General features: G+C 40.7%; 1 protein-coding gene across 1 annotated transcript in view; it reads left to right on the top strand.

Annotated features, from left to right (window-relative positions):
- GALNT2 (polypeptide N-acetylgalactosaminyltransferase 2) overlaps window positions 1-13,609 on the top strand; it is a 265,587-nt gene that overhangs the window by 211,840 nt on the left and 40,138 nt on the right. The window contains exons 7-8 of the mRNA XM_044002872.1: window positions 1,681-1,802; window positions 5,775-5,862. Of these exons, the coding sequence (XP_043858807.1) occupies window positions 1,681-1,802; window positions 5,775-5,862 (210 nt within the window). The remainder of the gene's footprint in view (window positions 1-1,680; window positions 1,803-5,774; window positions 5,863-13,609) is intronic.

Genomic DNA, 13,609 nt, shown 5'->3' on the forward strand with positions numbered 1-13,609 from the left:
ACTTAGGGACCTTTTCTCAGAATAATGAATAGAATAGACCATATAGGATTGCAAAGAAAACCAATTCCATTGAAATATAGTTGCCACATTGTTTAAAAAACAGATTCACAGATCCCGGGCCAAGAACCCCTGTCTTAATGTGTAAATTTGTTCAGTTTGGTGAGTTGGCATAATTCAAATGGGGAAAGCCCCTATCAACGTGAAAAGAATCAGATTCTGGTCAAGACCTGCAAAATACATATAAAATATTCAGTATTTGCACATGGGTGACCAGGTAGTTCAGTGGGGTTGAGTTTGGTGTTCCTGAGACAGAGTCATGAACTTGAACCTCACATGGAGCCTGCCACTTTCCCTTTGTTCCATGTCAGAAGGCTGTATCACTTAGGCAGGTGTGCCTCCTTTCACAAGACTTGCCAAGTAGGCATCAGAGAAAATGCATCTTTCCCTCCTGAGGAGAGGGGGTAAAAACCCCACTTAAAACATGTCCTGCCCTTTCTAATAGTGAATCAGTAGCACTCTTATGGGGGGGGGGGGGAAGCACGAGGGGGTGGGTAAAGTGACTTGCCCAAGGTCACACAGCTAGTAAGTGTCAAATACCTGAGTTTGATTTGAACTCGGGTCCTCTTGAATCCAGGGTCAGTGCTTTATCCACTGCGCCACCCTAGCTACCCCTCAGTAGCACTATTTTATACATGAAGGACAGAATGTACGATAGAAATCCATTGTGACTGTGGGGTCAGGGAACAAGTATAGTTGTTCTGTAGGAAATGATTGTAATAGTAAGAGAAAAATGTTCTACAATAGTTATGTCAAACTCAAATAGAAACAGGAGCCACTAATCCATACCTAAGGATCCCTCAGGGCTGCATATTGACTTAGTTTTAAAAGGTAATATAGTGTTATCTGTGTTTTATTGTATTTTTATTTCTTTTGGTAAATATTTTCAAATTACATTTTAATTGGGTTCCTGCTGTACTCTGAAGCATTGCGGGCTACATGCAGTGGGCCATGTGTCCGAAACCTCTGCTCTTCATCCTAGTCTGCATTTGTATGATTTGACCCACAACATAATTGATTTTGTGTCACAGCAAAGGGGCCTTATATCTGAGTCTTAATGTGTGCATGCATATGAATACATACATATATCACAGGTATGCATGTCATATGATATAGATGTATAATCTGATGGATGTTAAATCTTTGAATATTTTTATATATTAAATCTTAGGACAGAAAAATTTGCAATTAGTACTATGAAGGATCAGCAGTTATTAACACTTCAAGTGTGTGTAGACAACAAGTCTCTGAGCCCAGTTAATGAGCAAACTCTCTGTTTGCTCTTTCCAAGAGAATTTTTTAAAAAATCACTGTTTCTGTTGATATATCCATCAGCCTTTAATTATGTAACAGCCTTTCTCAGAAGATAGTTGTTCTCTCTGTCGGCTCTTTACCTTAAAAAAAAAAAAAAGCTACAAACAGTCTTCTGTCTCAATGACCACAGGGTGGTATTGATCCTTTCGACCTGACACAGAATGTGAAACCTCTAGCCCTGTAAGTAGGCTGTAAGGTTTTGTGGAGGGAAATGTATAGATGGTGTCTACTAGCATACATTACTTTTGTTGTTTTTCACAGAGAATACAGATTCCTTCCCCTGACAAGCTTCTGAACTCTCACCCACAGGCTTGATGCGCTCTCGAGTCCGAGGGGCAGATGCAGCCCAGGCTAAAGTCCTGACGTTCTTGGACAGTCATTGTGAATGCAATGAGCACTGGCTGGAGCCCCTCCTGGAGAGGGTAGCAGAGGTGAGTGAAGAAGAGCCCTAAGGTACAAAGGCTGGGGGAACCTCTCAGTTCATGTTTGTTTATGTTGGGTGAAGTGAGGCAAGAAATACCTGTGGTGGTATTCGTTTGCTATCATATTAGGCCAAATGAAAAAACAAACAAACAAACTAGCTGGGAGGAGGGAGGGAGCAGGTTAGAACTCTCACGGGTTGGGATGGAATGCAGGGTCCAAGCCTCCATTTCATGTACAGCAGTCCTGTTCTGGTGGGAGGCTCTCTTTTATTTACCTCCAGTTTTAGGATGAACTATGGAGTAGTCTATTAGGGATGGAGTCAGTGCCTTCATTTACCATTAGGGAAAGGCTGTGGCTAGAAGGAGCCTTTATGAGTATTTCAGGTAAGAAAGAAGTCCTGGCAATAGCCTCCACCATGCAGCTACTTTCTTTGGTCTGCATAGGCTCCATTTTTCTACCACACCCCCTTCTTGACTTATTGTCGTTGTTTAATCATGTTGGATTCTTCATGACTCCTGGACCAAAGCTAGGCCCGATACTGTCCCTGGGGTTTTCTTAGCAAAGATACTGCAGTGGTTTGCCATTTCCTTCTCCAGCAAATCACATTTTGCCAGAATTTTCTGCTATAACCTTCCTTGGGTAACCCTGTGTGGCACAGCTCATTGTTTCATTGAGTAACACAAGCCCTCCCCGTTGAGGAGGCAGTGATCCAGGAGAGAGAGGCCTTTCTTAACTAAAATCACCCAAAGACAGATGCTAGGAGAAGGGAGAGGGTTCTGGTTGGGTCTGCCACCGTTTGAAAGGTCACCTGCTGATTTACATCACCTGTGCTCTGTCTTAAAGTAGAAGCCACTAACCCGTATGTAAGGATCCTCAAAGGCCTCAAATAAGTTTAGTTTTAGAATCTATGTCTTAACATATTTTTATTTATTTTGTTAGCTATTTCCCATTTACATTTTTGTGTGGTTCGGGCTGCATTCAGGAGGGTGGTGGGCCACATCTAGTCCCTGGGCCATGAGTGTGAGACCTTTGTCTTACAGCATCTGTGTTACTCTTTGGCATCTTCTCATTTCTCTTTCTGACATGCTTGCCATTCTGCTTAATTCCTCATTCACCACAAACACTTGACAAGAAGTTTGCCAGTGATTAATGGTGGTGGGGGCGGGGGGGGGGAATACCATAAAATTACAAAAATAGAACTAGTTTGTCTTTGTGTAAGTATGGAAAGCATTGGCAGGTGATTGGAGGGTCATGATATGACTCTGCATCTAAAATTGGAGCCAGGGCATAAGTGACATGGAATGCTCCTTGCCAAAACTGTAAACATCAAATGGTAGTTAAGATGTTAATGTTAACCAATTCACATTTTGTCCAAAGTAGTGAGTAATCGACTTAATTGAATGGTTGTTTTAAGATTGAAGAGGGTGTCACTCTTTTGATAAGGTAATTACCCGAGACTCTAAACAAAGGCTTGATGGCCACTCATAGGGAGTAGACCACTGGAAGCCCTTCTGACTCTACAAATGTGTGAATACATGCAGGACAGTTCTAGTGTTGTAGCAAATCATCCTGCCCATTTAACTTTTGATGATTAGTTTTCTTTCTGGCTTCTGACTCCATGAAACTTCCTATAATGCTCATCCAATGTCTTTCATCTGAGTTCCCAAAGAAATGACCATATGATAATGACACCAGTCCTATATGGAGTATCATAGACACCATTCCTAAAGGTAGAGCAATAGACAGATCCTTATACCTAGAATTAGGAAAACCCAAGTTCAAATCCTGCCTTAGACACTAGTTGTATGACCCTGGGGAAATCATTTAACCTCTATCTGCCTTGATTTCCCCATCCATAAAATGGGGATAATAATAATAGTATTTCTGTAGCGCTTTAACATTTGCAAAACACTATAAAAATATTATCTCATTTTATACTTAAAACAATCCTGGGAGGGAGGCCCTAATACTATTTCCATTTTCCAGATAAGGAAAGTAAAGCTGAGAAAGGTTAAGAGACTTGCCTAAGGTGGCACAGCTAGTAGGTTGTTTTTTGTTTTTTGTTTTTGGATGGGGCAATTAGGGCTAAGTGACTTGCCCAGGGTCACACAGCTAGTAAGTGTCAAGTGTCTGAGGCTGGATTTGAACTCAGGTCCTCCTGAATTCAGAGCCTGTGCTTTATCCACTGTGCCACCTAGCTGCCCCAAGCTAGTAGGTATTTTTCTTGACTCCAAATCCAGTATTCTCTAACCACTGTACCATTTAGCTGCTTAAGGAGACATACCTCCCAGGGTTGTATAATATTTGTAAAGCACTTTGCCCACCATAAAGCACTAATATATATGCTGGTGATTATTGTTATTATTATTACTATCATCATCATCATTAGCTTGCTCGGGGTTGGGGGTTGTCTTTTCTTTGTGTTACAATTAGTTTACTAGAGAAGTTAGTGACCTACACAAACAGTTGCCAAAATAAACAGAAATCCCTAACAGATCATCAGAGGCTGCAGGAAAAATATTTTGTCTGCTCCAGCCATCAGTATTCAGTCCTCTCCATCTTAGGAATTTAGATCATGATAGGCCTTAATCATAATTTTAGAAAGTGCCCCTTGTGCATCTCTGTATGTTGGACTCTAGATGGCTGCCTATAATGCCTCCCCCCTAGTCCTTTTATGAAGAAGAATAATCAAGTAAGTGGCTCTGGTCTCTGAGAATAGCCCTGTCAGAGCTAGATAGAACATGAGGTTTGTCTTTGTAGTCTGCAAAATTTTTACCATCAGAAGTCCTTCTCAAAACCTATAAACTTCAAAAATTGACTCCAAAATTGAGTGTAGTATTTTCAAAATTCCAACTAATGACTTGTGTTTTTCCTCTTTATATTCTATATATACATACATATAAAATGCATGTGAATGATATTCCTGTAGAACTTCACCTCTTTCTTATTCTTTTCAATCCATCATTCCATGACTCTTTTCCCTTTCTTGTCTCCCCACTCCCTACATGACTTAATTTTCTTCCTTGAAAATGCTCACCTTTCAGACAGTTCTGAAGAATCCTACCCATTTGCCACACTACCAAGTCCTTGCTTGGTATTACCAAGCATTCCTTATCCATTTGTTTGACCAGGTCCTTTATCATCCTGCTGGTTAACAAAATGGTCCTTCAATTAATTGCTCTAGAGAGAAAATTAACCTTTTGTTGTCCTTCGAAGCTAAGCAGTCTTACTGTTTCATGTTTACAATTAATGCCAGTTTAACATCAGAATTTGGAAAGGTCAGCAATTAAAAGTCATTATAAACTCATATCAGGAAAATGACAGCAGTGGTATGTGCAACAACTATCTAAGAAAATATTTTCATAAACTCCCAGGAAGACAAGCTGCCTGGTTCATTTTCTGTCACCGTTGCTTATCGCTTTCCATATCACAGATGTGCCCATGGAAGTTTATTCTTCGCATGGCTGCATCTCTGTGTTGCCTGTGTATCCATATCAGATTGTAAGTCCAAGGAGTACTGTCCTTGCTTCTGTTTCACATCAGTTAACACATTGTTGAATTGAATTAATTCAGGTTGCGCCTAGATTCTGTCAAAATGAAATCTACTTTCTGATGATAATTTAGACATTTTGGAAAGCGCCATTAATTTATGTCACTAGGAAAAGTATCTGGAAAGATCACCTGGTCCAGCCCTCTGCCTTCAGGCAGGTGAATATCTGAATCACACAGGACAGATTTTTTTATTATTTTCAATTAATTATTATCAGTATGGTATTTGGGTTGCAAAGAATAACGTGTGAGAGAGACAAGGAATGACATTTGATGTGTATACACCAAAAAAAGGCTTGGCAGAAAATGGATCCATTGATTTGCCTTGTATCTGTGTGACATTAATAATGCTTTTCTCTACATTGTGTTTTGAGTTACTTATTTACTTGTGTGTGTGGTTTTTTTTCTCCAAAATTCAATATTTATTTTAGGACAAGACCCGGGTTGTATCACCTATCATTGATGTCATTAATATGGATAACTTTCAGTATGTGGGGGCTTCGGCTGATTTAAAAGGCGGTATGTGTCTATAATCTGAAGTCATGTTCAACCTGAATCCATTTTGATCTATTTCCATTTAATTCTATCCCATTCTACAATCACTTCTTTAGTGTCTGCTATAGGCCAGGTACTGGGAATACAAAGGCAAAAACCAAAAATGTCCTTACCCACAGAGAACTTTCATGGTATAGGAGGTAAGAGTGTCAGCTCACACTAAGTCAACATAAAGTAAATACAAATTAATCTTGGTGGAGGGAGACCAGAGAGAAAAGCTTCAGGTAGAAGGCAGCCCTTGGGCATAGCCTTGAAGGGGATTGTATCAGGTAGAGGTGAGGCATAAGGAACAACTTGTTCAAACTTATGGAGATAGCAGATGGACTGTGTCACATATAAGGGATTGCAAGTGGCCTGCTTTGGCTTGACTGTAGAGCACATGATGGAGAATAATGTGAAATTAGCCTAGAAAAAATGTTGGAACCAGATGGCGAAGGGCTTTCAGTCCCACCCAGAGTAGTTACTGTTTAATTCTAGAAACAATAGGGTGCCGCTGAAGTTTCTTGAACAGGAGAGTGACATGATCAGATCAGACAGCTTCATTAAGCATATCAATTGGGGGCAGCTAGGTGACTCAGTGGATAAAGCACCAGCCCTAGATTCAGGAGGACCTGAGTTCAAATCCAGCCTCAGACACTTAACACTTACTAGCTGTGTGACCCTGGGCAAGTCACTTAACCCCAATTGCCTCACTAAAAATAAATAAATAAAAATAAACTGCATTACAACTTCAATCAATCAACAAACTATTTATTAAGCATCTACTACACGCACCCCCGCACTATGCTAGGCACTGGAGATACATATACAAAGATTGAAACAATCCTCATTTGCAATGAGCTTATATTGTAATAGGGGAACAACTATATATAAAAATATATACATAATAAACATTTGAATAAATATAAGTATACATAGTATAAATACACAATGTATTTAGATTCAGGATAGAGAGGGAGACAGCATTAGTGGTTGGAGCCATAGCAGGGAGGGAGGAGAGGAGGTAGCAAGAAAGGTTTTGTGCAGAAGATAGTTCTTCAGCTGCATATTAAAGGGGGGGGGGGATTTCCTAAGATAGAGATAAGGAGGAAGTATGTCCAGACAAGTTGAGTAACCAGTGCAAAGCTACAGAGATGGGGGGTGGAGGTGGGGAGGGAACAGGGAGAAGGCCAGTTTAGTTAGATCTCACAGTACAAGAAAGGGGGTAACGTCCACTGAAGCTGGAAAGATAGGTTCATTGATTTAAAAGCTAAACAGAGGAATTTATATTTGATCCCAGAGGCAATAGAAAGCTACCAGAGTTGACTGAGTAAGGGAGGCATGGTGTGATTTGAATTTAAAGAAAATTATTTTGTCAGCAGTGTACAGGATGGGCAAAAGTGATGAGATACTTGAGGCAGGGAGACCAATTAGGCGGCTGTTGCAATAGTCTGGATGGGAGATGATAAGGATCTGGACTAATGTGGTCGCTAAATGGGTGGAAAGAAGGAATCAAATGTGGGAGATTTTTGTGAAGGGAGAGATGGCAAGATTTGACCGTCAGATGGGTGAGGTAAGGAAGAGCGAAGAGCCCAGGGTGATGATGAGATGCTAGACCTTAGAGACATTGGAAGGATGGTGAGGATGTCAATAGAAATGGGAAAGTTTGGGTGGCAGGAAGGCCTAGGTAGACAGATAATGAATTCTGTTTTAGCCATGTTCGATTTCAGATTTCTCAGGGACCTAACAAATTGAATGTCCAGGAGGCAATTGATGGTATGCAACTTAAGCTCATTGAAGATACTGGAATTGAATAGATAGATCTGTGAAATACTTGCCTAGAAATGATGTTTAACCTCAATGAGGTTATTGAAAGAGACTATACGGAGCAGCTAGGTGGTGCAGTAGATAGAGCACCGGCCCTGGATTCAGAAGGAGGACCTGAGTTCAAATGCAGCCTCAGACACTTTACATACTTACTAGCTGTGTGACCCTGAGCAAGTCACTTAACCCCAATTGCCTCACCCAAAAAAGAGAGAGAGAGAGAGAGAAGGGAAAAGAGGGTCTAGGACAGAACCGTAGGGTACTGCCACACTTAAGGGTGATGTGGACAATGAGACAGCAGAGGAGATAGAGAAGTAGCATTCAGACAGGTAAAACCAAGAGAGGACTTAACACTTACTAGCTGTGTGACCCTGGGCAAGTCACTTAACCCCAATTGCCTCACTAAAAAAACAAACAAACAAACAAACAAACAAAAAAAACGACAACAACAAGAGATGGTAAAATTTCTTAGGGGGAGGAGTATGTTCACTAGTGACACATTTATTAGATTGAAAAGAACCCTGTGAAAGAAGCATCAGATTTGGCAACTAGGATATCACAAAATGGTTTCCACTGAGAGAGGAGGACAGATGCCAGATTCCAAAAGGTGAGAGAAAACATAGAAACAGTGAGTTTAAACAACTTTTTCAAGGGATTTGGCTGAGAAAGGGAGAAGAGATATAGGATCTCTCTTGAGGGCTTGGAAGATTGGACATATTTAAGTGGAGAAAGGAAATGGTCAGTTGATTAGGAGTGGCAGAAAATTCAAGAGAGAGGGCAGATGATTTGATGATGGAATAGTTTCAACAATGCCTTGCTTGTCTATAGTATTTCCATCTGGTTTTCTTTCTGTTCTTTTCTAAATGTTATTTTATTTTTAATTTATGGCATAAAACAAGCATTTCCATAACATGGTGTAATAAAAAAGATGATTGCACATGAAACTGCAAATCCATTATATACAAGTTGCTATTCCTTTTAAATATGTAATCAAGTTATAGTGTAAATTTCTTTCTTTTTCTTTTTTTCTCCCCTCCTCCAAGGACCTCTTTTATTTCTCTTTTTGGGTAAACTTTCTGAACCCCCTAACTACTTCCACCAACCCCTACCTTCTCTCATCCAAATGAAAAACAACATATGTCTTTTCACTTGGGTGAGTGAAGGGCAGGGGGAGTTAGGAGGTAGGGGATCGAGAAAGCAAATTAATTCCCATATTAGTTGTGTCCAAAAAGTTAGGTCTTCCTCTGCACCTGGGGTCCATTCCCACCTCTGTCAGGAGAAAGGCACTGTGCTTCATCCATTAGTCTGGGATGAGAAAGTGTTCAGCAGGGTCGAAGGTTGCAGATGTGTCAGTCAATCAGTCAACAAGTCTTCAGTCAATCAGCAAGTATTTATTAAGGACCTACTACATTCCAGGCACTGGAGATATACAAGTATAGTGAACAAAACCCTATTCAAAAGGAGTGTGTGTGCATTCTAACAGGGGAGACCAAAAAAAAATACAAAATAAATATAAAGAGAATGTATACAAATAAAAGAAAATAATTAAATGCAAGGCAGTTTGAGAGGGAGGACACTACCAATTGGGGTGGGTTGAAGGAGGATCAGAGAAGACGTCAGGCAGACAGTGGTATTTGTTAAACACCTACCATATGCAATGCTCTGCCCTCAGCCCTTTACAGATATCTCATTTGATCCTCATGACAACCCTGTAAGGAAGATGCTGTTATTGTATCCATTTTACACTTGAGAAAACTGAGGCAGACAGAGGTTCAGTGACACAGTTATTGAGTGTCTGAGGCCACATTTGAACTCAGGTCTTCCCCAAGTCCAGACACAGCACTCTATCCACTGCCATCCTCTTTTTGTAAAGGTAACAATTTCAGAATGTTTCCACTGTTGAAGTGCTAAGGACAATGTTTCAGTGCCAAGAAGAAGGAAAGAAATGATTGGTTTTGGAGTGAATTTTGTTGTCGTTAGCTTTTAGAGACAGTGTCCTGGCAGAGATAGGAGCTGTTTCAATTTTTTAAAATACACAGATTTTTTTTAATCATTTTATGCTTTCCCCTTCCAGATTACCTTAATTTACTCTGAATATATTTTATATGTACCTAGTTATTTGCCTGTTGTCTCCCCTGGAGCAGAGGGGATTTTTAAATTTTGGATCATTATTTGTATCCCTGCACTTAGCAAAGAGTCTAGGACATAGGAAGCATGGTTGTTGGCTTACTGTTTTGTTAGCACACAAGGAGTTTCTGCACATTACTCTTGCAGTAACTGCCTGTGCAGTCCAGCCTCACCTCACGAAGCAAAGGAAGGAGAAAACATTAGGCTTCTCTCATGCTGACCACCTAACCAATCCAACCTACATTTGCCCTCCCCTTCTTTTTTTTTTCCTCTGAGGCAGTTGGGGTTAAGTGACTTGCCCAGGGTCACACAGCTAGTGGGTGTCAAGTGTCTGAGGCCGGATTTGAACTCAGGTCCTCCTGACTCCAGGGCCAGTGCTCCATCCACTGCGCCGCCTAGCAGCCCCTGCCCTCCCCTTCTAAAAAGAATACTACCCAGAATTCATGAAATTCACCTGACCAGCCCCGTGGAAAGCTGTGAAGTAGGCTAGGTTTGTCCTTCAGCATCCTATACCCCTTTCATGATCTCTCTATCCCTGACACCCAGCCTGTTCCTCCAGTACCCCATCTCTGATAGCTCATGTATGAGACCTTTACTTCCTCTCTATCAGAACCTGCCTATCCGGTTCTTTGTTCCTTTGGGATGATGTACTCTTCTAAATGATCCTGAGTTAATCAGATATATTAATCCATGCCAATATGTTAGCTGGTTAACATGCTGTATGAGAGCATGGTACCATAACTCAAAGGCAGCAGGACACCTTAAACCAATTAAAATATACAAGTTCCTTGTGAAGATAATGGTGATTTAAAAAAAAAAAAGATAATGGTGATCATTTTAGGTGCATTAGAGGGCAGATAATTTTGATCAAGAGGCCCTTTTTCCATCAGAACATGCCATGTTGGAGCTCTTTTTTTTCTTTTAAATCTATAAGAGTAGTCCAGAGGGAAAAAAGGCTTTCTTTTTCGATGAGATGCCAATGAGGGGATGTCTGGTTATTTTCCCTTAAATATCTCAATTAAGTAATTAATTCCTTCCAGGAACTAAGATACAGACAACTTCATATTATAAACATTAATATTAGGAGAGAACAGCCCATGCACAACCTGTGGAATTTTGCAGGAGCCAGCGAGACCTCCCAGACCACACTTGGAGAATTTCTGTTCCTACATCTGGTGCTTCTTTTTCACAGGATGGGTGGGACTGCAGGGTCTCAGACCTGTAGTGCTTATTAAAACAGCCTCCTATGGATTGCAGCACTTTGGTCTGCTCTAAAAGGGCTTGGATATTTTCTCCTTCTATAATTATGAGAGAGATGCTGGGGTGGGTTTTTTTAATTAATTTTTTTTAAGGGAAGGGGTTCTGTGCTCTTTATTCAGAGTACTTGAATCATTTCTAAAATAGCCACCATTTTGTGATAGAGAGGACCTTTCATAACACTGGTTTCCAGGTACAGAACTAACACACTAATCATGTTATGTCTAGACTATACCACATGTAGTTATGCCTCAGTGGGCACGATGGGAACCAATGGTGTGACTAAGTCTGTATCTATAATGAGTTGTGCTGGAATGGGGTTTCACTTTAGAACACTAATGCCTCACCTTGGAGGAATCTGTTATCTAAGAGCCCAGCCCACCCAAAACACAACAGAAGACTGGAAAGTAGATGTTTCTGAATAGCCAGAACTGTTTTCACTGGATATGTGTGTGAGAGGTCGTGTGAATTACAGCAGTCTTCTAATCAGCCTTCTGGCCTCAAGCTTCTCTTCTCTGTCTCAAGTCATACTACATACACACAGCTGCTAAAGTGATTTTCATAAAGGTCAAATCTGACCACAGTCACACGCCAACTCAGTAAACTACATACTCCCCATTACCCATAGGAACAAATATGAGCTTCTCTGCTTGGCATTTAAAGCCTTTCCCAATCTCACCCCAACCTACCTTTCCAATCATGTTATACATTACCTTGCTTCACTTTAGGGGGTCTGACCAAAGTGGCTTACTTAGCATTCCTCACCCAAGGCTCCAGGCTCTGTACCTTTACATAGGCTCTTCCCCCATGCCTGAAATATACTCCCCCCACCTCTTAGAATTCATCATTTCCTTCAAGGTTCAGCTCAAAGATCATCTTCATCAGGGTTTCTTAACCTTTTTGTGTGTGTGATTGACCCTTGTGGCAGTCTAATGGAGCCAATGGGCCTCTTCTCAGAATGATGTTTTTAAATTCACAAAATAAAATCTATAAGATTAGAAAGGAAACCAATTACATTGAGTTAACAAAATACATTTTTAAAAGTTTTTTTTTAATGATCCTAGGTTCCCAGTAAATATCTGTGAAGCCTTTCTTGATCCTCTCAGCTGACAGCACCCCCCTCAATTATCTTGTATCAGATTTTTTTGTTTTTGTTTTTGTTTTTTTAGTGAGGCAGTTGGGGTTAAGTGACTTGCCCAGGGTCACATAGCTAGTAAGTGTTAAGTGTCTGAGGCTGGATTTGAACTCAGGTCCTCCTGACTCCAGGGCCGGTGCCCTATCCACTGCGCCACCTAGCTGCCCCTTGTATCAGTTTTTATCTATTGTAATCTATTTTAATATATTTATAGAGTTGTATTTCCAGGTCAGACTTAAAGCAAGAACTGTTATATTTTTGTCATTGTCTCCCCAGAGCCTAGCATAATGCCCAGCACATAGTAAGTGCTTAATACATGAGTGTTGACTATTGATCCATGGAAGCCCCGTGGGCCATTAGTCAGTCAGAGCCTACTTATACAAGATCCTAACAGGCTCACATACTTGACTCTTGGAACCCATGATGGATTTTAGAACAAAGCTTCTTAAACCGTGGGTCTCAACCCCATGTGGGGTCATGTAACAGAATGGGGGGGTCATGACTATTTGGCAACAGTAAGAGATTATGTATACCTATTTTATATACTTATATACCCAGGGTTGCATGAAAATTTCTCAGGCAAAAAGGGCTTGCAAGTGGAAAAAATTTAAGAAGTCCTGGACCAGAAGAGAAGAGAGGGCTGGGCCAGACATGCTGACAGCTGTGAGAAGTGATTGCTGATATCCTGACAAGAAGAAACATTTTAAAACTCTAAACCTCTGATGGGACAGTTCAAAAAGCCCCTGAGGCTGAGATTGGGAGGGCAGAGAACCCTGCACACTTTAGTAGTCAAGAAGGGTCTCAGGGTACAAACAAGATGATAATTGGTGTCTTTAATTAACAATAACTCGAGTCATCAAGAGAAGATTAACTATGTCCAGAATGTAATGAATAGAGGCAAGGTAACATGAGAACCAGCCTCAGAGATGGCAAGACCTGGGTTCAAGTCCCTACTCTGACGCAGTGTGGCTGTGTGATCCTGGACAACTTAACCCATCTATCAGTGGTCTAGGCAACTGTCTAAAATTTTAAGCTGTTAGGAAGGTGCTGGCCTGTATTGGTAGGGGGAAGTTCCTCACTTAAGAATCTCCTAGGCCAGGGAAATCACAAGTTTAGTCCCTATCCCTGCAATAATATTAATAATATTGGACATTTATGTAAAGTTTACAAAGCACTTTTTAAGCCTTTTCTCATTTGACACTCTCACAACAACCCTGTGAGGTATTATGCCCATTTTGCAGGTGAGGGTACCGAAACCAAGAAATCAAATGATTTGCCCAGAGTCACACAGCTACTAAGTATCTGAGTTAGGATTTGAACTCAGATTTTCTTGTCCCTAGTTGACTCTTTTTTTTTTTTTTTTTTTTTTTTTTTTGGGGGGCAATGGGG

This window comes from Dromiciops gliroides, chromosome 4 (assembly GCF_019393635.1).
Source record: "Dromiciops gliroides isolate mDroGli1 chromosome 4, mDroGli1.pri, whole genome shotgun sequence".
In the NCBI taxonomy this organism is placed as follows: Eukaryota; Metazoa; Chordata; class Mammalia; order Microbiotheria; family Microbiotheriidae; genus Dromiciops; species Dromiciops gliroides.